Source organism: Eulemur rufifrons, chromosome 23 (genome assembly GCF_041146395.1).
Source record: "Eulemur rufifrons isolate Redbay chromosome 23, OSU_ERuf_1, whole genome shotgun sequence".
Taxonomy (NCBI): Eukaryota; Metazoa; Chordata; class Mammalia; order Primates; family Lemuridae; genus Eulemur; species Eulemur rufifrons.
In genome coordinates, this window is record NC_091005.1 from 30,020,632 (window position 1) to 30,046,212 (window position 25,581).

A 25,581-nucleotide genomic window follows, 5' to 3' on the forward strand; every position below is an offset into this window, starting at 1 on the left:
TAATTTGTTTTCATGGACTCAGAAAATGCAAAAACTGGAAAAGACCTTAGAGATAACTGAGTGTAACCTTTTATTTTACAGATGGGAAAACAGTCGCAGGGAAGAGTTAGGGTTTATTTGTCCCAGTGCAGCAGTAAGGTCATGGGTGAGTCCCCATCCCCTCCCTCCTGTAGTGCCTCTCCCATAACACATTCCCCTTCCTCCCCTGCAGGTGAGATCACGCTCCTGAATTTAATCATTTTTCGTTTTCCAATTCTCCATACGTATGTCCATTTTCCTCTCTTCCTGTTACTATTTTTAGTAAAAGAAATAAAGAGGGAAGGGAAGGAAGGATGGAGGGAGGGAGAAAGAAAAGAGAATGAAAGATCCAATCTGCTTATCAGTTAATGCAAAACTAGGTAATTCAATTGCTAGAACCCTGGTTTGAGCTTCAAGATGTCTGAGGTCAAATCCAATCACTGTGTGACACTGGGTCAGTCTCCTCTTCTGGCTCTGAGTCTCAATTTCCCCAACTGTAAACCCACAAATCTACATTTACCAGATCACCGGAAAACCTCGTACCCTCACCGAAGAAGGCCTCCTGCGCCGTCGCTTTGCCCTCAACCAACATGGCGACCGCGAGTGGCGGCGACCGCGAGTGACGTCGACTTCCGTCGCCCTCACCCTACGCCCCCTTCCCCTAGGGGGTGGCGAGCATCAGCGACGGCTGCGCGCGGGGCGCATGCGCGGCGGCGGGCCGCGGCGGCGGCGGCGGCGGCGGCGGCGGCGAAGGGGCGGAGGGGTTTGCAGCCGGCAGTTGCTGAGCTGCGGCGGCCGAGGCGGTATGGTGTAGTCGGGCCTGCGGGCGGGCGGGGACGAGGCGGCCGGGGCTGGCCGACGCCGCCCGACGGGCTCGGGAGCCTGGCAGCACGCTGAGGGGGCGGCGCCGCCGCGGGCCCCCGGCGCCGCCGCGGGAGGCCGCGCCCGCCATGGCGGCCCGGGCGGTCCTGGATGAGTTCACGGCGCCGGCCGAGAAAGCGGTGCTGCTGGAGCGGAGCCGCGGCCGCATCGAGGGCCTGTTCGGCGTGAGCCTGGCCGTGCTGGGCGCGCTTGGGGCCGAGGAACCGCTGCCCGCGCGCATCTGGCTGCAGCTCCGCGGGGCGCAGGAGGCGGTGCACAGCGCCAAGGTGAGTCCGGCCGCCGCCCCCGCTCCCGCCTGGGCCTGAGCCGCGGCCTCCGCTCGTTCGCGGTCTCCGGACGGACGGCCGCGCGGAATGCGGCGAGGCGCGGAGCCCGAGAGCGGGGTCTCGGGAGCCGCGAACCTGCGCTCTGGGCTCCAGAGCCGCGTGACCTTGGGCTAGCGGCTTCCTCCCGGGGGCCTCAGTTTCCCCATTTGTAAAGTGGCGTTGACGAAAGCCACTGCCTCCGAGGACTGTAGCGAGTGTGGTCGTGGATGGTGTGTAAAGCGTAGAGCACGGTGTCTGGCGCGGAGTAAGCGGCTGTAAAGTTGCCTGTTGTCGTCCGCCCCCAGCCCCCGGGATGGTACGCAAGGCCTGGCGTCTGGGCCCGCAGCCTCCCTGTGCACCCTCCCAGCCCTGTCTCCGCCAAGGCCTCCGCTACAGGGGTCCTGATCCCCTTTGGGATTGCAGTTCCCCTTGAGACTTGAGAAAAACTGTGATAGTAGTAAAATGCTCAGCGAATATCAAAGAGAAGATACTTAATGGTAGTGTTAAAAATAGCATTATTCCTTGTATCGATATTCTGTACAATTAGCATTTATGTAATGCTTATAGTATATCGGACGTAACGCTAAATGTTTTAGAAGGAATATGCAGCCCTTAAGAAATCTAACGAGGTAGATGTTATTCCCCCCACCCACTTTTTTTAAATTAACAGCTGGGGAAACTGAAACTGTAAGTGGTGACTCACCTTCTGTCTAAATCAGCATTTCAGAGTTTACCTTCTCAACACCTCCTCCTACTTCTCTCCCTTCCCAAGCCGGAATACAGCAACAAAGTTTGCCCCTCCTCCCAGGTAACCAAGTTTCTCCAGGTTTTCCCATCTCCTATGTAGGGCCGTAGGATTCCCATGTAGGGAGTGTGTTTCCAGAGCCCTTGTTTTGATCCTTGCCTCCCCCCCAAGTGATGAGCTCTCTCTTCAAGGGGGCGACGGGGACTCTCTTTTTGACATCCTTCACGGATTTCACAGGGCTCCTGAAGAATCTGAGTAGCTCTATCTCCTGACGTTCTTAGACTTAACAACAGCAACAAAATCATGGATGCTTGCCTTTAACATGTTTAGAGGAGATGGGGCGCCTAGCTGTATGATTCTTCTCCACAGCTTAACTTAAAGCGTGGTAGATGTTGAATCACGTTTGCTTTCCTCTGCTTAATTTTTTTTAATCATTTGGATTTCAGACAGCTGATCTAACTTCTTCCTATTCCCCTCTTTTCTTCCCAGCTATTTAATATCTTCCACTCCCTGGGGCCAAAAAGTTTGGCATGACTAAGTCCTGTTCGTTCTTCTGAAAGTCTCATATGCATTCATTCTTCTCCTTTCCCTTTCCGCAGTTAAGATCTTCCTTCTTGGTGTGTCCCCTCCCTTCACTCTGTTGCTCCCTCCCTCCTTGTGTTGGAGTAATCTAACTTGCATTAGAGTAATCCTCCCACAGAAAGTCATCTCCTGCCCTGGGACATACTAGGGCCCCCTGTCACCTGTCCTAAATTCCTCCTCTCCCTTCGACATTGCTTATTAATCCAACCCCACCTTATTTTTCCAGTGTTCAGTTTTAGCAGCTCTCAGTTTTTAAACCTCCACTGTCGTTTCACTGCGTTTGCTCTGTGTTCTGCCTGCTCCCAGTTCTGCTTTTACTCAAGATTGACCCCAATCATGGAAAGTGGTTCCTTTGTTCTGCAGAAAGTCCTGCCAGACCCTTTCAACTGCAGTTCTCTTGGCTGTCCCTGCCACACAGTTTAGCCTAAGCTGATTGGGAAAGGTGTGTCTTACACTATCTTGGTAGTATTTGTCCCTGTTTATCTTTGTGATGTGTATTACTCATAATTCAACCCTGCCAGTTGCAAGAAATCCTTTTTTTCCCTTCTTGAGACTCATGGGTAAGAGTTGAATGCACAACCAGGGCTTTTTGTTCTTGTTAATTTGTTTTACCCTTTTTTTTTTTTTTTTGGAGGAAGAGAAAGCCATTAACTTGATTTAAAAAATTAAGAACAGGAAAGCAAACTTAATTTAGCATCTATAGTATTTTCAGTTAAGCCGTGGAGAGGAAGGTTTGGAGGAAGGAAGATTTAGAGTAAAGAAGAATTTTTAAACTAGCTGATACAGAGTCTCAGATCAAAATAAGATATCAACTGTTCTCCCACCAAGTGATTTACTTTGTTTTCTTGCTTTCAAAATGTTAATTCACTGCTTTTTGTAAATGCTGGAGCAGAAGAGAATGTGGAGATTTAGTTAGGCCTCCATTTATTCGGAATAGGTGAGATGGGAGTTAACTGTTAGAAAGTGATAATGTCCAGGGAGGTTGAAAAAAGGTACTGGTCTATAAGGGTGGCCACTTTCGTTAAAGCGGAAATTTCCTGGAGGATGCAGCACTTTAGCTGGGCTGTGAAGAGCCAGGAAGATTCCCAGATACCTAGCATTCCAGACAGGTTGTTGTGAGCAACGTCCTAGAAGCCAGAAAACACACAGAGTGTTGGGGTCTCCCAGAGAGAGATGAAGCCTGAGGACCCAAATGCCAGGCTAAGGCCATTGGGATATAGTCAATAGTCAGTGAGGGTTTTGGGAGGGAATGAATTTGCCTGAAACTCTGTGTAGGATAATTTGGAGGCAGAAAGACCCAACAGTGGAAGAAACATTGTTTAAACTTAGAGTTGGGCATGAATGGGGGGTGGGGAGCAAGGTTTTCACAAGGACTTGGCAGCTGAGTGGATGTCGGGATTTAGGGGTAAGTCTTAAGCCTGGTGGCAGGAAAAATGGTTGATTATGTTGTTTGCCCTGTTGGTGGGGCTACCAGGTAGTGGACATTTAAGGAAAACGTCTCACGTGCCAGGAAGTGTACCAACTATTGTTCCTAGAGCTGGAAGAACCCGCAATCCTGTAGGGCAGACAAGCAGGGAAACAAATAGTACAGCGTGATACATGTAACAGTTGAAGTGTGTGCAAGGTGTTACAGTAATACAGGAAAGGAAGGGTTGCTCTGCCCTGCTGCGTTCTAAAGGATGAATGGGAGTGTGCCAGAGGACAGTGAGTTCCTGGCAGAAGTAAGAGCATGTGCAAAATCACAGGGACATGAAAGAGTGCGGCTTTATCACGGATTCCTCAAATGTAGGGGGAGAAGAGAGGAAATTGCCAGAGATGGAAAGGGACCTCCTGAAGAACATGGATTTTATTCTGCAGGCAGGCAGTGGAGAGTCATGGAAGAGATGTAAGGACATGAGAGACTTATATTTCTAAAAATGCCTCAGCGTTGACACCTCTCAGCTTGTGCTAATCAGTGTGTGCTGTTGCTAGTTTGCAATGATGTACAGAAATTGAGACTAAGTGTCCAGCAACTTTCGTGGCCGTTTGACATTACTACAGGGGCCAGAGAGGCAATGTCTGAGAGTGAGAGGAAAACCAGAAGAGAGCATTGTCCATAGGGTCCCCAGAGAGAGGGGCCGAAGTCAGTGGTGGAAGGCATCACAGAAGCAAAGAAGTTTGAGGGTTGAATTTCAGAGGAAATGAAGGTACTGACTAGCTCTTGCCTCATTTACAAAGGAAGAAATTACAGGTGCAAAGCAGGGTGGGATCTTCCCATTCAGGCAGTGGCGGAAAGGGATGAAGTTAAGGAGATTCAGGCGTAAGGAGTGAGATGAGTTGGAACACTTCTTTTAGATCACAGGACCACAGACTCCTGGGACCAGGTGGGGAGGCTGAAGGACTGGCTGTGTGGTAGGGAGGAGGGACTGTGGTGACCTAAGGCACTCTGCCTGTGGCAGAGGGCAGGTGCCTGTGCACATAGTATTAGCCGCTTGCAGTGTGGGCTCAGTGATGTCTAATCTCATTATCCTAGAGAAGCCAGGAGTCTGGATTTCATTATGTGAAATCTTTGTGTTTTGTTTTTCTAAGTGGCAACTAATTTAGGTTTTAAAAACCATACACACTGTGAATTACATTAACAAAAAAATTCTTTTTAAAGTATATATTCTAAAAAACAAAACAACAAACAGCTATGTATGCTAAACAAAACACATCAGTGGACCAAATTCAGCTTTTGCACTGCCTTTTTAGGACCTCTACTTTAAATGGTAGGAAACAGGATTAGTAAGATACACATCTGTTTTCCCACTTGAAGAAGACACAATTGAAGACCCTAATGGCCTACACACAGTACATTCTCAGTAAAGTAGAATACTGGTTCCTCCCAAGGGAGGGAGGGTGAGAGCTTGAAAACAGTGCAATGAGTTAGGTGCAGTGGAACTGCTGGAAGTGTATTGGAAAAGAAAGACCCAGGTTTGTGGGAATGAAGTAAGGGCCAGCCAGGTTAGATAGCATGAACTTTTAAATAACTTGAGGCAGAAATTCCGGCAGCTGATACTCCCTCCTCCCCCAGGGGCTAATGTTGCCAGCACGCAAGGACTAGAGATGGAGGGGGCTAAAGTACAGTTAAGCAAGGCAAAACGGGGCTCAGGAATGTTTCTGAATGGGTCAGCCTTGCCTAGGGACAAAGAGGCACGTGAAAACAGGAGAGGTACAATGAACTGTGAGAATAAAGGAAGGGGCAAGACCTTAGACCCTGTTCCCTCCTAGACTCAGGGAGTCACGCACACAAGGACAGGTAAGCATTGGAGAATTCTGGAATTCTGGAAGTTGTAATCAGAGGAATTTCAGAGATCAGAGTCTTGGATATGAAAGAATTCTGAGGATGATTCTGAGGTCCAAGGAGTGCTTCAGTGGTTGTGGGCAAAGTGGAAGTGTTCTTTCATCTTAGAGAAGTGAGAAGATAAGAGGAGATGGAAATGGGAAATATTTGGAGATAATGTAGTACGGAGCTCCAGTTGGGTGCTCCAGTCAGTCAGTGAGTCAGGAGCCTGTCCTGGAGGTTAACAAACAGAAGAGGAGTGATTGGCAGTTAATGGCGAGGCTGCTTGTTCCCATTGTCTCTCCGTGAACTTCTTGGGTGTTGAATTTGCTAACCCCAGCTGCCCATCACTTGATGTTTTGTTTCAAGCATTACCTCCTGGCGTTGTGTAGACACCTTGAGGCATAGCCGGTGGCCTTCCCAGAGTACCAGCTGGAGGACCTACAAGGACGGTAATTGGGAGGTTTAACCAGTCTTTCAAAAATGGAAATTACAGTACATCCATGAAACTAAGACAATTGTCCAATCCATTTTTAATTTGTGAGGAAAAGAAAGAGGAATAGAGGGTCTTTAAGAAGAGCTAGTAGGCCGGGCGCGGTGGCTCACGCCTGTAATCCTAGCACTCTGGGAGGCCGAGGCGGGTGGATTGCTCAAGGTCAGGAGTTCGAGACCAGCCTGAGCGAGACCCCGTCTCTACTAAAAATAGAAAGACATTATATGGACACCTAAAAATCTATACAGAAAAAATTAGCCGGGCATAGTGGCGCATGCCTGTAGTCCCAGCTACTCGGGAGGCTGAGGCAGTAGGATCGCTTGAGCCCAGGAGTTTGAGGTTGCTGTGAGCTAAGCTGACGCCACGGCACTCACTCTAGCCTGGGCAACAAAGTGAGACTCTGTCTCAACAAAAAAAAAAAAAATAAAAAAAAAAAAAAAAAAAAAAAAAAAAAGAAGAGCTAGTGATTGACCTTTTCCCAGTTTTTACTTACATGTTTGTGGAGTAAGGGAAGAAAAAAATGTAATTCAAGTACAAGTGGCCTGTTAACAGCAGGACTTCAGAGGGTTAAAGTTGACTCTGTGTTGTTTTACTTAGTTTTTGGTAAGAAGAGGTTAGTACCTGGTTTCATGAATGAGTTTTTGAACAGTTGATTTGTTCATGAAGGAAATAATTCATAAGTGTAATACTGGGTAGTGACATGGAGTTTTTGTTTTGATTTTACCAGAAAGGAGTTCGGTGGCCTTTTTGTACTTCCTAGAATGGTATTTTTTACTCAGTATGCTTGTGAAAATCATCTTCTTAAGAAACAATAGTTTGTTCAGTTTCTTATGGTTACTGTTTGGAGGGGTATACTGGTGTATGTTGAAATAAGGAATACTCACACTGTGTCAAAAGTGGATTGCTCGTGACTAGTTTCTCTTCCCTGTTTTCCAGCCAGTATTGTAGGATTTTAATTAAATGAAGGACCGCATCTTGTTCCGTGTTGGCTTTTTACTAAATTGGTGTGATCATATGAGATTAGAGGTCTTGAGTTTCAAAAACAAAAATATAAGGGGAAAATTCTTGCAGTAATTAATTAAAGAACTTTTTTTTTAAAAAATCAGTTTTTCGGCTGGAAACAACATGAAGAAAATTTTTTTGCTTAAAGGAACTGAATTTTTAAAAAGATTCCTTTCAACTTAAGGAAGGTTTTGTTTGGTCTTAGTGCTGACAGAATTAGTAATTTACATTAGTTGATGAATAAGACTGCATGAATAAATTCACAGCTGAATTTTCTGCATGAAAGTCATTTGTTATTATGGCACCTTGTGGTTGAAATGGGTTAGATACCAGTCGTCTGGGATCTTTCTCCATTCTTAAACCAACATATTTAATTCACACTTATGTTTTATTATTGACCTTCCCATTTTAAAAATTAAGATAATGAAATTGTTACTTTGTTATAATAGGTTAATGCAGATTGATGTATCTGTGTTAGGTAGTGGATTTGCCTGCAATAATAGAAGCCTATAAAAAATAAGAATTTAATTTTCTTTCATTTAAGAAGTCTAAAGATAAGCAGCAGTCCAGGGCTAAGTAGTTGTTAGGCACTGTATCCTCATGGTCACAAATGATTGCTCCAGCTCCAGCTATCAGATCTCTGTTTCAGGAAAGAAGAATGGAAGAGAAGGTAACCGCAATAGATGTCTCCTTACCTCTCGTCCAGAACTATACCATGTGGCCACTGTTAGTATCAGAGGGAGCTAGGAAATACTCCGTTGTAACTAGGCACGTTGTGCTACCTTTCACAAAATCTGGGTTCTGTTATTAAAGAAATTGAAAGTGGATATTGGTAGACATCAGGGCTGCCACATCACATTATCAGTTTTTTAATACACACCCTCAATCCCTGCCATTTTTTTGTTTTGTTCTAATAAATGGAAATGTTAACAAAAAAGAGTGCTTCTTCTTTTCAATTTTTTCTTTTATTATTAAAATGTAATTCTTAAAACAGCATAAGGCAGTGCACCGTGTCTCACACCTGTGATCCCAGCACTCCAGGAAGTTCAAGACCAGCCTGGGCAAAAAAAAAAAGAAAAAGTAGCCAACATGGTGGTGTGTGGCTATAGTAGTCTCAGCTACTCAGGAGGCTGAGGCAGGAGGACCACTTGGGCCCAGGAGTTTCCAGCTGCAATGAACTATGATTCCCACCACTGCACTCCAGCCTGCGTAACAAAGAAAGACTCTGTCTCTTTAAAAAAAAAAAAAAGTGAGCATATTTATTTAACTTATTTTTGAGGGAACCAGCTGCATTGAAACTGGTTCAAGGACCATTGGGGGGAATTAGTATAGGTACTAAAAAAAAAGAACGTTTGAATAAGATTGCTAGGTTGTATAAAAAACTGGTTAATGTCCTTCTGAGAATGTGGGAATAACAAATTCAGTTTTTCCTACTATACATACTCTAATATGCCTCTGACACCAGATGTGTGGGAGTTTTTCCTCTAAGCCTCAATTTTGCCAGAAGTTGTAAAAGTATAGCCCCACCCCCGTTAGCCCCTTAGGAATTTTGACAGGGTTTAAAAACATAGTTACAGTTTCTTGCTTAGGAATCATCCCTACTTACTGCAGCTGTATTTGCAGTCCTAGTCCTGTGACCACTGTATCCAGTAGGGGAAAAAAGTTGAGGTGTTTTGGGGAAGAAAGGAAAAATGATAGCTGATATACCAGTATCCTCCTCAGATATCGCAGTCCTCCAGACTTTTACCTTAATTCCATCTACCCATATTTTCCTAACTGTTGCCTCTGTTAGGACTTTATCAGCAGGTTCTGGTTTTATAATAACTAGGTAGGGGAAGTATCCCCTGGCCAGAGTAACATCCACTCTCCTAAAACATTCAGGTAAAGGAGATACAACTTTACATTAAGCCTGTTTAAACATTCCAATTTATATAATCCTGCCAGCCCTTTTTATTTTCTCTCTGGGCTTCACCAGTGGATGTTGGGACCACGGTGTGTGGGGAACCCATATCAAAGAGTTTCAGGAGTTTCTGTTCACTACCTCCTCCCCGTTTTTACTCACTTTGAGTCTCCAGCAGAGCGCTGAGCAAAGGCACCCTTGCTCTTCAGCAGTCTTTATCTTGATTAATCTGCCTGACTCTTGTCCTAGGCAATTTCATGTCAGATTCCGCATTATATTCTTTGCCTTCTGACTTGGAATTTCTCCAAACTGGGGTAAAGTTGGGGGACCAGCAGGATCTCTCTCTGGTCGCCACACCTTTGATAGTGTTGTGCTAATCTTTGTTTTAACCCCATCAATTTCTGTTTTATTCACCTCATTTCCTAATAACCTTCTAAAGATTTCCACCCTGCTGGGATGGGCCCTGTGACTCTCCCCTTTCTTTTTCCTCTTAGTTTCATCCCAACAATATTTTCTTTATTTACCTTATTTCTTAATGACCATTTTAAAATATTCACCTGCCTTGGAGGAGTCCTTTTGCTCCCCTCATTCTCTTGCAGATTAACTTAATGTTTCTATTAGCATCTGTAAGAACCAGGGAAAGCTGAGACAGCAAATCTGATCAGGCTTCCTGAATTCTTTTTCAGTTTTGCAGCAGTAAGCTTATGTCGGGGTTCCACATTAAAAGGATGCTCTTAACTACAGCATTTACCATGACCTGGGAAACAGGGATATTCAGTGGGTGAATACCATGGTCATAAAGCCAGTCCCACATGGCTCGCATATAAGGCGTATCAGCTACTTCATCTGGGGTGTTCTGCTTGGCATTTATAGGGGGAATTGGACTGTCCCCCTTTTCAGGGTAAACATACTTTTAGAGTGGCTTTTATCCAGTCCGTCAGGCTGGCTGTTCCCTCAGGAATAACCTGTGTTTCTGGATCACGTGGCCATCTGTGATTGTTCCATAGTGAGCTGTGAGTCTTGCATCCACCAAAAAAACACTCTTGTGCTCTGTGGCATTGTGCAAAAGCTTATGTACCCTAAATCAGTTACTCTCAAAATCTCCTTTAGTAAAGGCTCTTCAGGAAGTTCATGCCAGTTTACAAATGAGACAGTTCCTTCACACTATACCCTTGTAGGGATCTAGGGAAAACCCCCCCTTCCCATTCTGAAGGTTCTCTGAACATAACTGACACAAGGGCAGATTAATAGGAGAATGGGCCTACAAATTTATTGAAGTAAGGGGATGGGGAGAGATCAGAGTCGTTCCCCCAACTCCACAATGGAATGTAGAAACTTATATACTCTTTTTCCTAGGGGAAGATGGAGACAGTGAATGTGGACCTAGAACACAGAAATTAACTTGTAAATGAGTCTCTTTGGAATTTGAATGAACCCCAGGGGCAGGCATCACCTTGTGTCTGAGACCATCTAGGGGTGCTGGCATTCTTCAGTCTTTTCTGCACTAAATTTTGAGGTAACAGGGAGGGGATGAAAGGCAATTGGATTTCTTTTGGTAAGACTTTCTTGATTGGATAAGGAAATTCCAGAGAGTCCTTTTAATGTTCAAAGCAGCAAGCCCAAGTGTCATATTTTGGGAATTGTTTTCCACACCCCAATACCCTGTAGTTTCTCGGTTTTGCTTTTCCCCTACATTGACTGCCTTCTTGGAAACCACAGGTCTTAGAGGTACTTTCTGTTGTCCCTGCATAATTTTTCCCTTGAGGGGCCAGCGTTGAGGCTGGTGGCCAGAGTTCAGACTGTTATAGCCCAACTAGGTCCGTTGCCCACTGCCCAGTGAAGATGAAGACACAGACAGCCGGGGTTGCAGCAGAGAAAGAGTTTTATTTCCCAAGGCGCCAGGTGAGGAAATGGGAGTAATTTCTCAAATCCATCTCCTCGAGAATTTTGGGTCTGAGGTTTAAAGGTGGTTTGGCAAACAAAGGGCTAGGGAATTGGGGCTGCTGATGGGGGGCGGGGATGAACTCATAGAGTTGGGATGCGGAAATTATCTCCCAGTTGGGAGGTTCCTGGGTGGGGGGTTTCAGGGCTGTTGGATCCGTTTCCACGCCTGTCCCTGGTCTGTAGGTCCCCGGAATGCAAAGTCTGAAAAACACCTCAAAGACCAGTCTTGAGATTTACAACAGCAAAGTTACCATAGAATCACAAGTCCTGGGATTTACAGTAGCTGTGTTACCTGTAGAAGTAGTGGGAGGAGTCAGAAATCTTGCTCCCCTGTCAGGGAGGATAGTGTCATTAAGCAGTGACCAGTTACAGCAGCAAGGGAGTTAGGGAGCAATGGCTGGTTAACTTCTGGCTATATCTATACTTTTATAAAAATCAGACTTTGATTACTGTTTATACCCCGGGGCTGTACATTATTTTAATATGGATGGTTTCAAGACTGACTGAAATCTGAGCTTTCCTAGCAGGAAGATCCATCCCAGTACTCTTTTACTTTCACTTTACTATTACAGATGGCACTAGCCAAAGGATTGTATAGTGTGCTTTTTTTGTTACTAGTTTGTATTACCAAACCCAACTGGGGTTTGCTCACCCGAAGCAGCAAAGCCAAACACTGAAGCCAAGAGTTGTAGTGGGAGAAAGAGGCATTTTTATTGCATGGTGCCATGCGAGGAGTCCAGGCAGTTGACACTTAACCCGAACTCCTCAATGGCTTACAAGCCAGGGTTTTTAAAGACAGCACGTGTAAATCAGTACATGGAGGTTATACATTGGCTTGGCCCCAAAAGGTGGGATGTCCTGAAGTGGGGGGCCCTGTGGTCATAGGTGGAGTCCAAGATTCTTGGAATATTAAGACAGTTGTTGTAGGCCCACCCAGGAGGAAATGTAGAACAAAGAACGGTTAGAGTTCAATTCCCAGTTCCCCCTTATCTGCATTTTCCATCTAGTGGGTGTTTCTGAAAAACTGCTCAACATGTGGTAAGATGCCATCTTTTAGTTTCCACAGGGAACCAGCGCACCTCGTGGCTCTGGCTGACTTGGAGGGCCATTGTTCTCATCAGGTTGCCCATTACTTTTCAAGGCTGGCCAGGTGCCTGGAACTTCCCCTGAAGGGACTCAAGATTTTCCTTTATTTCCATGCATGGGGGGGGCCAGCAGACTCCTGAGAGGGGTCCCTGTTTCATTTCATTTGCATTTCCTTATGCATCTGGTGAACCAGCTTCCCAGGAGTTGCTGGATCCGTCTCTTAATTCCATTGGTGACTTTTACCATTAATAACTGATTGCAGCACAATTGCTGCTCGGTACCATGAGTGACCACATGACAGCCCAGGAGCCAAAAATTTTTCATCCCTTACCCTTTTATCCTCTTTCTTCCCAAATCATATGTCTGTGAGCTGGAGTTGTTTTAGCAAATCCTAATTCTGACACCAATTCTGAGAATATAGGAATAAATTCAGTTTCTCCTACTGTTCTCTTAAAACATGCTCGTAGAATAACACCAGATGTGGGGGTGGGGGGGGGGAGGATTTCCCCGTACAGGAAGCAGTTGACTCTGCAGCAGTAACACCAGTTAGTGTCCTCCAGTGCATTTCCTACACTGTCTACCTGGATATAGCATCAGATCCCACAGGTGGAGGGCTCAGACCCACAAGAATGCCTCTTCCCAGGCGAATCACAAGCCCCTGGTTTCACTTGTGCTTCTGGCTGGCTATAAATTGGAATTCCCACAACCCCCTTCTTGGGTTCGTTTAATTTGCTAGAGCATATTGCAGAACTTGGGGAAACACGTTTGCCAGTTTATTATAAAGGATGTTCCAAAGGCTGCCAACAAAGAGATGCATATGTATGGTGAGGTATGGGGGAAGGGGTGAGGAACTTCCAAACCCTCTACAGGTATGCCACCCTCCAGAAACCTCCACTTGTTCAACTTTCTGGAAGCTCCTTGAACCCAGTCCTTTAGGGCTGCGGTCCCCAATCCCAGGGCCCCGGCCCGGTATCCGTCCATGGCCTGTTAGAAAACGGCCTCATGTCACTGCCTGAGCTCTGCACCACCTCCCCCACCCCTGCCATGACATCCCATCCCCTTACCCTCCGTTTGTGGAAAAATTGTCTTCATGAGATTATTTTTCCTGGTGCCAAAAAGATTGGGGTCCACTGCTTTAGGATTTTCTTCATGGAAGCTTCATTACACAGACATGATTAATGAAATCACTGGCATTGGTGATTGGCTTAACCTTTACCCCCTCTCCCGGAGGTTGAGGGGTGGGGCTGAAAGCGTCAACCCTGTAGATCTGCTTTGGTATTTCTAGTGACCAGCCCTCTTCCTGAAACTACCTGGGGACTGCTAGCCAGCACCCAATTCATTAGCATATAAAAAGATACATTAACTGCTAGCCATCACCCAATCATTAGCATATAAAAAGATACATTACTTTGAAGAGTCTAAGAATTTTAGGAGTTGTGTGCCAGGAAGGAAATAAATATTTCACAGTCCTACAGGGTAATGAAACCATGTTTTTGGGATTGTCTTTTATAGCAGACAATTTGTCAAACAAAAAGTACATTCTCAGGAGCGCACTTGGACTTGTGCTGAAGGCTGGGTCTCCCCAGTCTATAGATTGGTTTAAAAAAAAAAAGTGCATTCTCCGAGAGAGCAGCGATCCCCATCCCTTTTGACACCAGGGACCGGTTTCATGGAAGACAGTTTTTCCATGGGGGAGGGGGGAACTGGGGACCACAGTCCTAGAGCATACACTGGCAAACTTTCTCTGTAAAGGGCCAGATAAATATCTGAGGCTTTGTGGACCACACAAGGTCTCTGTCTTACATTCTTTTTTGTTTTTACATCCCTTTAAAAATGTAAAAAAAAAATTCTTACCTTAGGGTCTATATATACAAAATAGTCCCAGGGGTGGATTTACACTGACCAGTATGGTGGCCACTACCACAAGTGGCTGTTTATATTTAAATTAATTAAAATTCCATGAAATTAAATACTCAGTTCCTCAATTGAATTTCAAGGACTAAGTAGTTACAGGTAACCAACCAGTGGCTACCAATTTGGACTGTACAGATAGAGAACGTTTCTATCATTTCAGAAAGTTCTGTTGGACAGTGTGCCCCTGGAGTATTAAGTAATCCTTGATTGGGCCTGCTAGACAATACTCTGCTATTACATCGAAAGAACATGCTGCCGTTCTTTTACCTTATTTTCAGGGTTTTTGTAATTTTTGTTCACTGTGCCCCCTTGTCATCATAAATGATACCCAAAGGTTATTCTTGACCGCACACACATACAGACTAGCCTTGTTGTATTGGGGTGAAGACAGGAGGTGGTAGCAGCTAGTAAGTCGAGAGAATTCTCCCCTGGAAATTTCATAAGGAATCATAGATTACGCTTTCAATAGCCAGGTGATTTTTTTATTTATTTTTATTTTTAACTGTTCTTATTGGTGCCTCTATTCTAAAGCTTGGAAACCTCCAAAAAATCAAGAAAATCGTCTTGATCTGTAGTATCTACACATTTGGATGAATTCCTCTCTCCTCAGAGTTCGCACAATCTGCTAAAATTCCTGGCCTGCCAGGAAGTGACTTTGTTTAAAGAGCACGTAAGGCTGAGACTGCACCATAGAACAGCACCAGGCCAGTTTCTCGAGCATCAGTTCCATGTGTGAGCAGCAATTCTTAGTCTTTAATGGTGGCCTTCCCATACCTGATTAAATAAGATTCTTAATCACATCATTCCAGTTATGGCCTGGGTTGCACTATCAGTTTATCTAATTCTATCCCAGTAAAAAGGAGGCCAGATTCCCAGTGATCTTATGCAGGTTACTACATTGCCATGAAAAGGGAAGAGTCTCAGTGAAAGTATAATATTTGTAATTCCTGAAGTTTGAAGGATCAGGGAGAAACTTAAAAAATGTTTTATTTCAGTTTGTAAAAGCATAGCTTACTAAATTAACCGTTAAAGAAAAATGAATGAAAAAGGGCTTGTCCATATACCTGATAGAAGATGAACAGGCTTTAAAATAAATAATGTTCCAAATAACTACAGTTGGATTTCTTTCATTAATTCCTGCAGTCTTATTACTTTCTGTTCCACTGGATGTTAGGTCAGTAGACTGCTTTTCAAATGCCATCTGTATCACAAAGGGTCCCCGAAATCCCATCTGAGTCCTGTATCACAGTCTAGCAGTTGTCTAAAGCAGCAGTCCCAACCTTCTTGGTACCAGGGACCAGTTTCATGGAAGACAGTTTTTCCACAGACTGCGGGAGGGTGCAGGGGGATATGGTTTCAGGATGATTCAAGTGCATTATATTTATTGTGCACTTTATTTCTATTTTTATCTCACTGTAATATGTAATGAAATAATATACAACGCACATAGTGCAGAATCAATGGGAGCCCTGAGGTTGTTTTTCTGCAACTAGACGGTCCCGTCTGGAGTGATGGGAGACAGTGACTTCACTTGATGCTGCTCACCTGCTGCTGTGCAGCCCAGGGGTGGGGACCGCAGGTTTAAGGGATGTCAGCTTAAACTCCAGAGTTTGCAGCCATAAGTCAGTTTCTTGAAGTATCTCAGTAGTTAAGTGTCTGGTACAGTCAAAGTTCTGGGAGTGTCGTCCTTTGTTGTGGACCCACTTTCTAGCTCATAGTTGATGGCAGAGCTGTAAATCAAGGAAGAAAGGAAAGCAAAGAACAGTTGTCAATAATAAGACTGAATAACTAGTCAGTTTATACAGACACCAACAATATCAGGATGGAGAAGAGTGAAAAATCTACTGGGGTACAACATACGACTTTGCTAAGATTTGACCAATGTTAATCTGAACGGTAAGAATATATTACGGATATTGACAAGGCCAGTCTTCTTGTACATGTGTAGTCTCTAAAAAAAAGATAGAAGTTTTTACTTGTACAAAAGTATCCAGAAAAGACCAAGCTTCCCCTTTGATTTAACACAACCTAATAATGTTAAGCTATTTAAGAAGTACAGAACACCTCACAGAAATTAATTTTAGCATCTTCCTTTTTATTTCCCAGGGATTTTTGGGAACCACCAAAGATAGGTGTAAAAGACACACAGGGTTGCATAATACTCAGTAATAGAAATTACTAGCTGATACATGCAACAATGTGGTTGAATCTCAGAAATACCATGGTAAGTGGAAGAAGCCTTACCCAAAAGAGTATATACTATTATGATTCTGTTTATATCATACACCAGACAAGGGTAAACTATTGGGTAATTGTGGTGAAAAAAATCAGAATAATTAGGACAAACCAACTGGAAAAAGACATTAAACCAGACCAGGTATTAGATTAAGGAATTATTGTTTGTTTTGTTGGGTGCAGTAATTACATGGTAGATACATTGGAAAGCATGTGTACGTGTATGTGGAAGCTACTCAGTGGCTGGGCACGGTGGTGTGTGCCGGTAGTTCCACCTACTCAGGAGGCTGAGTCAGGAGGATGGCTTGAGGCCAGCAGTTCAAGGCTGCAGTATGCTATGATTTGTGCAACATAGCAAGACCCTGTCTCTAAAAAAATAATAAATATTTAAAAAGGTAAAAAATTATACTCAGTGTCTGTTTCACCTAGAAATTAACCACATATCCAAAGAGTACTTGTTAATTAAACTTTATTTAATATTAGTCCACCCAAGGTCTTAAGGCTAATTAGGGATCTTGGAAGTTATGCCTAAGCTGACAATTCAATAAGTTTATATAAATTCAATTTAGTTGAATATGTTATTTTATATTTTTATAATCATAAATATATCTGAGTAATGTTAGCTTACCTGATCAGTAGGCCAGTAAAGTTTAGGAAGTTTAACTCTTCCTGAGAAAAAAAATCTTATTTTAGAAAGATATATGCATTGTATTCTATACTGATAAAATCAGAGAAAGGATGTTTATTTTTAACTAACATTAAAATGATCAAATAAGATTGATTTGCCTAAGAATTATTTTGCTTACATGAATTTGGACTCTTTATTTATTTATTTTTTTGAGACAGAGTCTCACTCTGTTGCCCAGGCTAGAGTGAGTGCCGTGGCGTCAGCCTAGCTCACAGCAACCTCAGACTCCTGAGCTCAAGGGATCCTCCTGTCTCAGCCTCCCGAGTAGCTGGGACTACAGACATGTGCCACCATGCCAGGCTAATTTTTTCTATATATATTTTTAGCTGTCTATATAATTTCTTTCTATTTTTAGTAGAGATGGGGTCTCGCTCTTGCTCAGGCTGGTCTCGAACTCCTGAGCTCAAATGATCCGCCCACCTCGGCCTCCCAGAGTGCTAGGATTACAGACGTGAGCCACCGCGCCCAGCCGAATTTGGACTCTTAATAGCAAATGATTTTGAAGTGTCAGATTCTGTGACTGTGTGTGTGTGTGTGTGTGTGTGTGTGTTAGTGTGTTAGGAGATGGGGTCTTGCTATGTTGCCCATGCTGGCCTTGAACTCATGGACTCAAGGGATCCTCCTGTCTCCGCCTCCTGAGTAGCTGGAACTGCAGGAGCATACCAGCGTCCCTGGCTTGGTTTTTGGTTTTTTGTCCTTAAAAGGGTAACATATTTTACGTATTAGATGTTTGGTTTCTTTATTTTTTAGGAATTCCAAGAATATAATATATTTGTTGTAATTCTCTGTCAACCAGTTAGAACAGAAATTCTTTAACACATTGACTGCCACGAGAGTTACATTTAACTTACAAAAACTAGTTTTGAGCCTGGGGCCTCAAGAAGCATATATAACTCACATGTCTCTTTACCTATTGGCAATTGAATTCTAAAACTGTGGATTAAATGAATAGAAGTCAATAAATTTCATTTTTCTATTTATATTTACCTTTAAATTACATTTAACTCTGACAAGTCAAGAAAAACACTTTACCCTTGTGAACTGTTTTTCAAGTTTCCACATTACTTTTTAAATAAACTGATTTTCAAGTTTTTATATTTTTTATTGATGTAACAAATTTGTCATTAAATAGAAAGGATCATTTTGTTTTCAAACTTTCTATTCTATTTTTTCAATAAAACACTGTGGTTTCAGAATTTTTTTTTCCCTAGTGTGGCAGTCAATGTGCTAAGAAATTTTATAATCTAATTTATTAAACCCCCAGAAGTAGGAATACATTTCATATTCACACCATGAAAAATAAAGGTTTTTGATATTTATAGTCACAAACACACAGAGAACTTTCAGCTTTGGTTCCACAGTCTTAGCCACAGGTCAAAAGTATTAATAATTTAAAAACACATAACTGGTCTAGATTTCAAAAAGGCTGTCCTCCCTTCTCTTTCTTCATTGGTACTGAGATGATGTGATCTTGCACAAACAGAAAACAGAAAAGACTAAAAACAGATTTTTTTTTTTTTTTTTTTTGTAGACAGGGTTTTTCTCTCCCAGGCTGGAGTGCAGTGCAGTGGCATGAGATCATAGTTCAGTGCAGCCTTGAACTCCTGGGCTCAAGTGATCCTCCCACCTCAGCCTCCCACCCCAAGTAGCTATATTACAGGCATGTGCCACCATGCCCAGCTAATTTTTTATTTTTTTGTAGCATTGGGGTCTTGCTGTGTTGCCCAGTCTGGTCTCAAACTCCTAGCCCCCAAGTGATCCTCCCACCTTGGGCTTCCATACATAATGCTGGGATTACAGGTGTGTGTCCAGCCTTAAAAGTAGATTTTCTTGAAGTCTCATATCTAGAAAATAGAATCCTTATTCTCTACCTGACAGATCACCATGTGGTCAGACTATAAAATTTGATTCCTAGCAGAGATAAGTTACTAGCCATACATAGACTAAATTCATGTATACAAAGGATGCAGTTGAAACTGACCTAGTGATCCATACCTGCTGGTCTCTGGGCCAGTATGGAAAGGTACATGTGGCTGAGACCCATGAAACAAAAACACAGTATTGGAGGAAAAGAAAACAACAGAAATAAAATTCTCTAATTCTCTTGCTGCTTGGTATTCACTCTGGGAGTCAAAATGATGTAGACATGCTTGGACTGAAACAGCCAAGGAGGTGCCCTTCTGGGGCCACTCAGTTTAAGAGCTTCAGCAGGTGAGTTCCTTTGAGCACCGCAGTGGGTCCTACGATACTGCCAAAGTGTAAAAATTTTTTTAAAAGTGATAAGCATAAGCCAGGTGCGGTGACTCATGCCTATAATCTGAACACTTCGGGAGGCTGAGTTGGGGGGATCACTTGAGGCTAGGAGTTCCAGACCACCTTGGGCAAGGTACTGAGACTCCATCTCTACAAAAAATAAGAAAAATTAGCTAGGTGTGATGATGCATGCCTATAGTCCCAGCTATTCATGAGGCTGAGGTGGGAGGATTTTGTGAGCCGGACATTTGAACTTACAGTGAACTGTGATTGTGCCACTGCACTTCCGCCTGGGTGACAGAGCAAGACCCTGTCTCTTTAAAAAAAAAAATTATAAGCATGACTTCCTTACAATCAGGTAACTCATGAATTAGGGGCCAGCAGAAATGTAAAAGTGATTCAAAGAGCATGTGAGGTTTTCAAATTTGTTTATTTTTTTTAAATTGGCAGATAAAATTGTATGCATTTATTGTATACGACATGTTTTGAAGTAAATGTACATTGTGGTACAGTTAGGTCTAGCTAATTAAAATATGTATTACCTCACATAGTTATTTTTATAATGAGAACACTTAACCATCCATTCTCTTTCGTTTTTCACAAATACAATATGTCATCATTAACTATAGTATATGTATAGTCACCATGCTGTACAATAGATCTGTTGAACATATTTCTCCTATCTGACTATGATTTTGTATCCTTTGAACATCTCAGCCCTTTCCCCCAACTCCGCCAGCCTCTGGTAGCCACCATTCTACTCTATGAGATCAACTCTTGTAGATTCTACGTGAGTGAGATCATATGGTATTTGTCTTTCTGTGCCTGGTTTATTTCACTTAACATAATGTCCTCCAGGTTCATCCATGTTGTTATAAATGACAGGATTTCCTTTTTTTTATGGCCGAGTGGTATCCCATTGTGTATGTATACTACATTTTCTTTATCATTTATCCACTGACAGACACTTGGGTCGATTCTGTACCTATTGGGAATAGTGCTGCAATAAACATGGGAGTGCAGACATCTCTTCAGCGTACTGACTTAATTCCCTCTGGCTGTATACCCAGTAGCGGGATTGCTGGATCATATGCTAATTCTTCTTTTAAATTTTCGAGGAATCTCCATAGTGTTTTCTATAATGGCTGTATTAATTTACATTTCTAACAGCAGTGTACAAGAGTCTCTTTTCTCTACATCCTCACCCACATTTGTTGTCTTTCTTATAATACCCATTCTAAAGGAGTGAGGTAATATTTCATTGTGGTTTTGATTTAAATTTCCCTGATGATTAGTGATGTTGAGCATTTTTTTCATACCATTCCCCACTTATTTGTGGTTTCAAGACCCCTCCTGGATGCCTGAAACCTTTCATAGTACTGAACTCTGTATACATGATTTTTTTTCCCTGTGCACACATACCTATGATAAAAGTTTTAAATTATAAATTAGGCATAGTAAGAGATTAACACCAATAATAAAATAGAAAAGTTATAACAATATACTATAATAAAAGTTATGTTTTTCTTACTAAGTGGAGAACTTTCATGTTTGCACTTAAATGAAGCACTTTACAGCTTCTCTTTGGCATATCTGAACTGTCAGCATCAATACTCTTGCACTTTGGGGCCATTATTAAATACAATAAGGACTACTTGAAGGCAAGCATCAAGATAACACAGCAGTTGATCTGATAACCAAGACAGCTGCTGGTGACCGACAGGCAGTTGGCATATACAGCGTGGCTACACGCTGGACAGAGGGTGATTCACATACCCAACAGCAGGAGATTTCATCATGCTACTCAACAGAGCACAATTTAGAACTTAGAATTATTTCAGAAATTTTTATTTAGTATTTTCAGAGCATTGTTGTCCTTGCTATTGAGTTGAGTTCTTTATATATTTGGGGTATTAACCCTTATTATATGTACGGTTTGCAGGTATTTTCTCCCGGTCTGTAGGTCGTCTTTTAACTCTGTCGATTGTTTCCTGTGCTGTGCTGAAGCTTTTTACTTTAATGTAATCCCGTTAGTCTGTTTTTGCTTTTGTGGCCTGTACTTTTGAGAAACTTCTTCTAGTAGTTTCATAGTTTCTGGTCTTAAATTTAAGTCGAATCCGTTTTGAGTTGATTTTTGTGCATAGTGTGAGAGAAGGCTTACTTCATCTTCTGCATGTAGATACCCAGTTTTCCCAGTACATTTATTGAAGAGGCCGTCCTTTCCCCATTGTGTGTTCTTGGCATCTTTGTTGAAAATCAGTTGGCTGTAAATGTGTGGATTTATTTCTAGGTTTTGTGTTTTATTCCATTGGTCTATTTTTATGCCAGTACCATGCCATTTTGGTTACTGTATCTTTGTAGTATATTTGAAGTCAGGTAGTCTGAAGCCTCTAGCTTTGTTCTTTTTGGTCAAGATTGCTTTGGCTATTTATGGTCTTTGGTTGTTCTATACAAATTTTAGGATTTTTTTTTTCCTGTTTCTATGAAGAATGTCATTGGTATTTTTTAATTAATTTATTTTTTATTTAATTTTTTATTTTTTTTTGTCTTATTTAGAGACAGGATCTCTGTTGCCCAGGCTGGAGTGCAGTGGCACAGTCATAGCTCACTGCAGCCTTGAACTCCTGGGCTCAAGTGATCCTCCTCCTTCAGCCTCCCAAATAGCTGGGACTGTAAAAATGCACCACCATGCTTGATGAATTTTTTAAAATTTTTTTCTTGATTTTCTGTCTGGGTGATTTATTCATGGCTGAAAGTGGGGTGTTGAAGTGCCCTCCTGTTATTTTATTAATATTGCAGTCTCTCTGTCTCCAAAGCTACTAATATTTTCATTATATATTTAGGTCCTCCAATGTTGCATGCGTGTATTTTTTTTTGAGACAGAGTCTCACTCTGTTGCTCAGGCTAGAGTGAGTGCCGTGGCGTTAGCCTAGCTCACAGCAACCTCAAACTCCTGAGCTCAAGGGATCCTCCTGTCTCAGCCTCCCGAGTAGCTGGGACTACAGGCATGCACCACCATGCCCGGCTAATTTTTTCTATATATATTTTTAGCTGTCCATATAATTTCTTTCTATTTTTAGTAGAGATGGGGTCTCGCTCTTGCTCAGGCTGGTCTCGAACTCTTGAGCTCAAACGATCCACCCACCTCGGCCTCCCAGAGTGCTAGGATTACAGGCGTGAGCCACCACGCCCAGCCACATGCGTGTATATTTACAACTGTTATATTCTCTTGCTGAATTGAATTGATTCCTTTATCATTACATGATGACCTTCTTTGTTTCTTTTTACAATTTTTGACTCAAAGTCTCTTGTGTAGTGTAAGTATAGCTTCTCCTGCTCTCTTGATTTCCATTTGCATGATACATCTTTTCCCATCCCTTTACTTTCAGTCTGTGTATGTGCTTACAGATGAAGTGAGTCTCTGTAGGTAGCATACAGTTTGATTTTGTTTTTTATCTATGTGGTCATTCTATATCTTTTGATTGGAGAATGTAATCCATTTACATTGAAAGTTATTGATAGGTAAGGACTTACTACTACCATTTTGTTATTTATTTATGTTTTGTAGAGGATCTGAGTATCAGCACTAGAAAAAAGTATGTTGGAATAAAATTGCTCAGTTAGATGCAGATTAGCTAATATCTTACAATGCCATCATAACCTTTCAGGTTGCTTTTCTACCAGACTGAGAAAGTTGTCATCTCTACTGGATAAAAATCTGGATAATGTGTAGCTTCACAGTCCAGACCCTAATCAATAATGAATGGTGTGTCACATACAGGTGTATTTCCTAGGGAATTAAATAATTTTTGGGTGGGCCAAAGAGAGTGCTCCCTTGTGATTGAAAGGCCATCCTTTTGCCTTATGTAGAAGAAGTTGATACTTTCTCTTAATGTTATTTAAATTACTAAAATGGAACACTCCCTCCTGCCTTTTTTGGTCATTTTGGCCATTCTCTCTCTCAAACAATGTTGACCACATCAGTGACACTAGGCTGGATGTCAGCTTGTGTTCCTAACTCTCCTAATTCCTGTTCTGACATGTGTTTGTTAGATATTTATTGATTTGTTCAGGGTTTCTCAGCAGTGGTACTACTGACATTTTGGGCTAGATAATTCTTTGTTGTGGGGGCGTGTACTGTAGATGTTTAGCAGCTTCCCTGACTTCTACTCTTTAGATGCCAGGCGTATGCCCTCAATTGTGGCAACCAGAAATGTCTCCTGACATTGCCATATGCCCCCAGGAAGAGCAAAATCAGAGCTGACAACCAGAGTTAGGTGAAGGACAGTCCCTGCTCTGAATACATTTACAGTCTAGTAGAGTTATGATATGTTGTAGTTTAAATAATGAGATACTGTTGTGTGTAGAAAAGGGAGATTAGTACACACACACTTTGGATTTCTTGGAAGGTGCTTTTGGATAAGAATGGAAGGAAGGGAACATTCAATTAGGTTGCAGAAATAAAACATGTTAAGTCCAAATCACAAGGACTTCAAATAGGGTTCTTAGTATCTTGTACATTAATCCTACACAATGAGGAGCTTTAGAAAGTTTTTGAGCAAGGAAGTGAAATGGGTGTGTTTTCAGAAATAACTTTGATATTGTAACAGAGGAGTGGAGTGTGACAAGACTTGACAGTACAAAGAAGAGTTTAGAGTTAGGTGCAGTGTTCGTATGACTGTAAGTGACTGTGCTTCATTGAAAAGTAACTGGGCAAGGATGGAGTGGGGGAGAGCTGTCTTTCGCTGTTCTGATGGTTACCCAAATAATTATAAATTATAGGCAGTTGACCCTTGAACAACGTAAGTTTGAACTGTGCAGATGTATCCATGGATTTCCTTCCACCTCTGCCACTCTTGAGACAGCAAGACCAACCCTTCTTTTTCTTCCTTCTCAGCCTACGCAACGTGAGGATGATGAGGATGAAGACCTTTATGATGATCCACTTCCACTTAATAAATAGTAAATAAATTTTCTCTTCCTTATGATTTTCTAAATGACTTTCTTTCCTCTGGCTTACTTTATTATAAGAATACAGTATGTAACATACAGAATATGTGTTAATTAACTGTCTGTGTTACTGGTAAGGCTTTCAGTCAGCAGTAGGTTGTTAGTAGTTAAGTTTTTGAGAAGTCAAGTTATTTGTGGATTTTTTACTGTGTTCAAGGGGGAGGTCAGTGCCCCTGACCCCTGCCTTGTTCAGCAGTCCACTGTCCTGCTGCTCCTTACCAGCACCAGGCATTGTTCACTCTATTTAAGATAGGTGAGACAAAAACTACCCGTTTTCCCAGTATAGTTTTTTTGTATTTAAAATAAGAAATAGGCCTTCTATAACTATGACTTACGTAAATGTTCCTGCAGAGCCAAGTACTATACTACATTATATTTTCCTTCTGGTACAGCTTTTAATTTTTCCTGGAATTTTTATCTGCCGTGTTTTTCTCCACTTGTGAAATTTTTTTTATGTATATCTCTAATATTTTACAAGTATTTCTCAATGTCATCTATTCATTTGGTCTCATTTTCTGGGAGAACACCCCTAGAGCCCTCTTGCCTCCTCCAGTCAGCTGGTTCCTCAGCTTGTATGCTGCACGGCCATCATCTTTGGAGTTCCACTTGCTAGTCCTTAGATTGTAGTCCTAATTACTACATCCCCCATATTTTTGGTGAACTTTGCTGTCAAATGTTTTCCTAAGAAAAAGGATCCGTGGGAGTAATTTTCTGGGCCTTTAGCATGTTAGAAATGTCTTTACCCTATATTTGATATGTAATATGGGTAGGTTTAGAATTATAGATTGAGAATTATCTTCCCTTAGAATTTTGGATGTATTACTGCCCTCCACCCCCATCATCCAGAATTGCTTTTGAGAATTTGTGACATTCTGATGTCCTCCTTTTGTGTGGCCTGTTCCCACCCTGCCCCCGGGGTTTCTCTTATGGGTCTATGGAAAGCAATCATGATTAGGTATTCTGTGGACCCTTTCAAGATGGTTTCTGTGTCCCAAAAGTTGTAATGTAATTTTCTCACTAATTTTGCACGAGGTCTTGTGTATTTTAGTTCCAGGAAATGATTTTGTGTTATTTCTTTATTAATTGTCACCCTGTCTTTTTGGAATGGCAGTTATTTGGATTTGGGATATCCTAGATGGACCGTTAAGTCCTCTTTTATTTTTCCCATTTCTTTGTTTCTATGGTACTTTTAGAAAGATTTCGTCCACTTTGTCTTTCAGGTC

At 42.2% G+C, this 25,581-nt stretch overlaps 1 protein-coding gene across 1 annotated transcript in view; it reads left to right on the forward strand.

Annotated features, from left to right (window-relative positions):
- Positions 1–775: 775 nt before the first annotated feature.
- Positions 776–25,581, forward strand: part of N4BP1 (NEDD4 binding protein 1) — a 55,616-nt gene continuing 30,810 nt past the window's right edge. Inside the window, exon 1 of the mRNA XM_069456748.1 lies at positions 776–1,166. Within this exon, the coding sequence (XP_069312849.1) occupies positions 969–1,166 (198 nt within the window). The 5' untranslated portion in view covers positions 776–968. The remainder of the gene's footprint in view (positions 1,167–25,581) is intronic.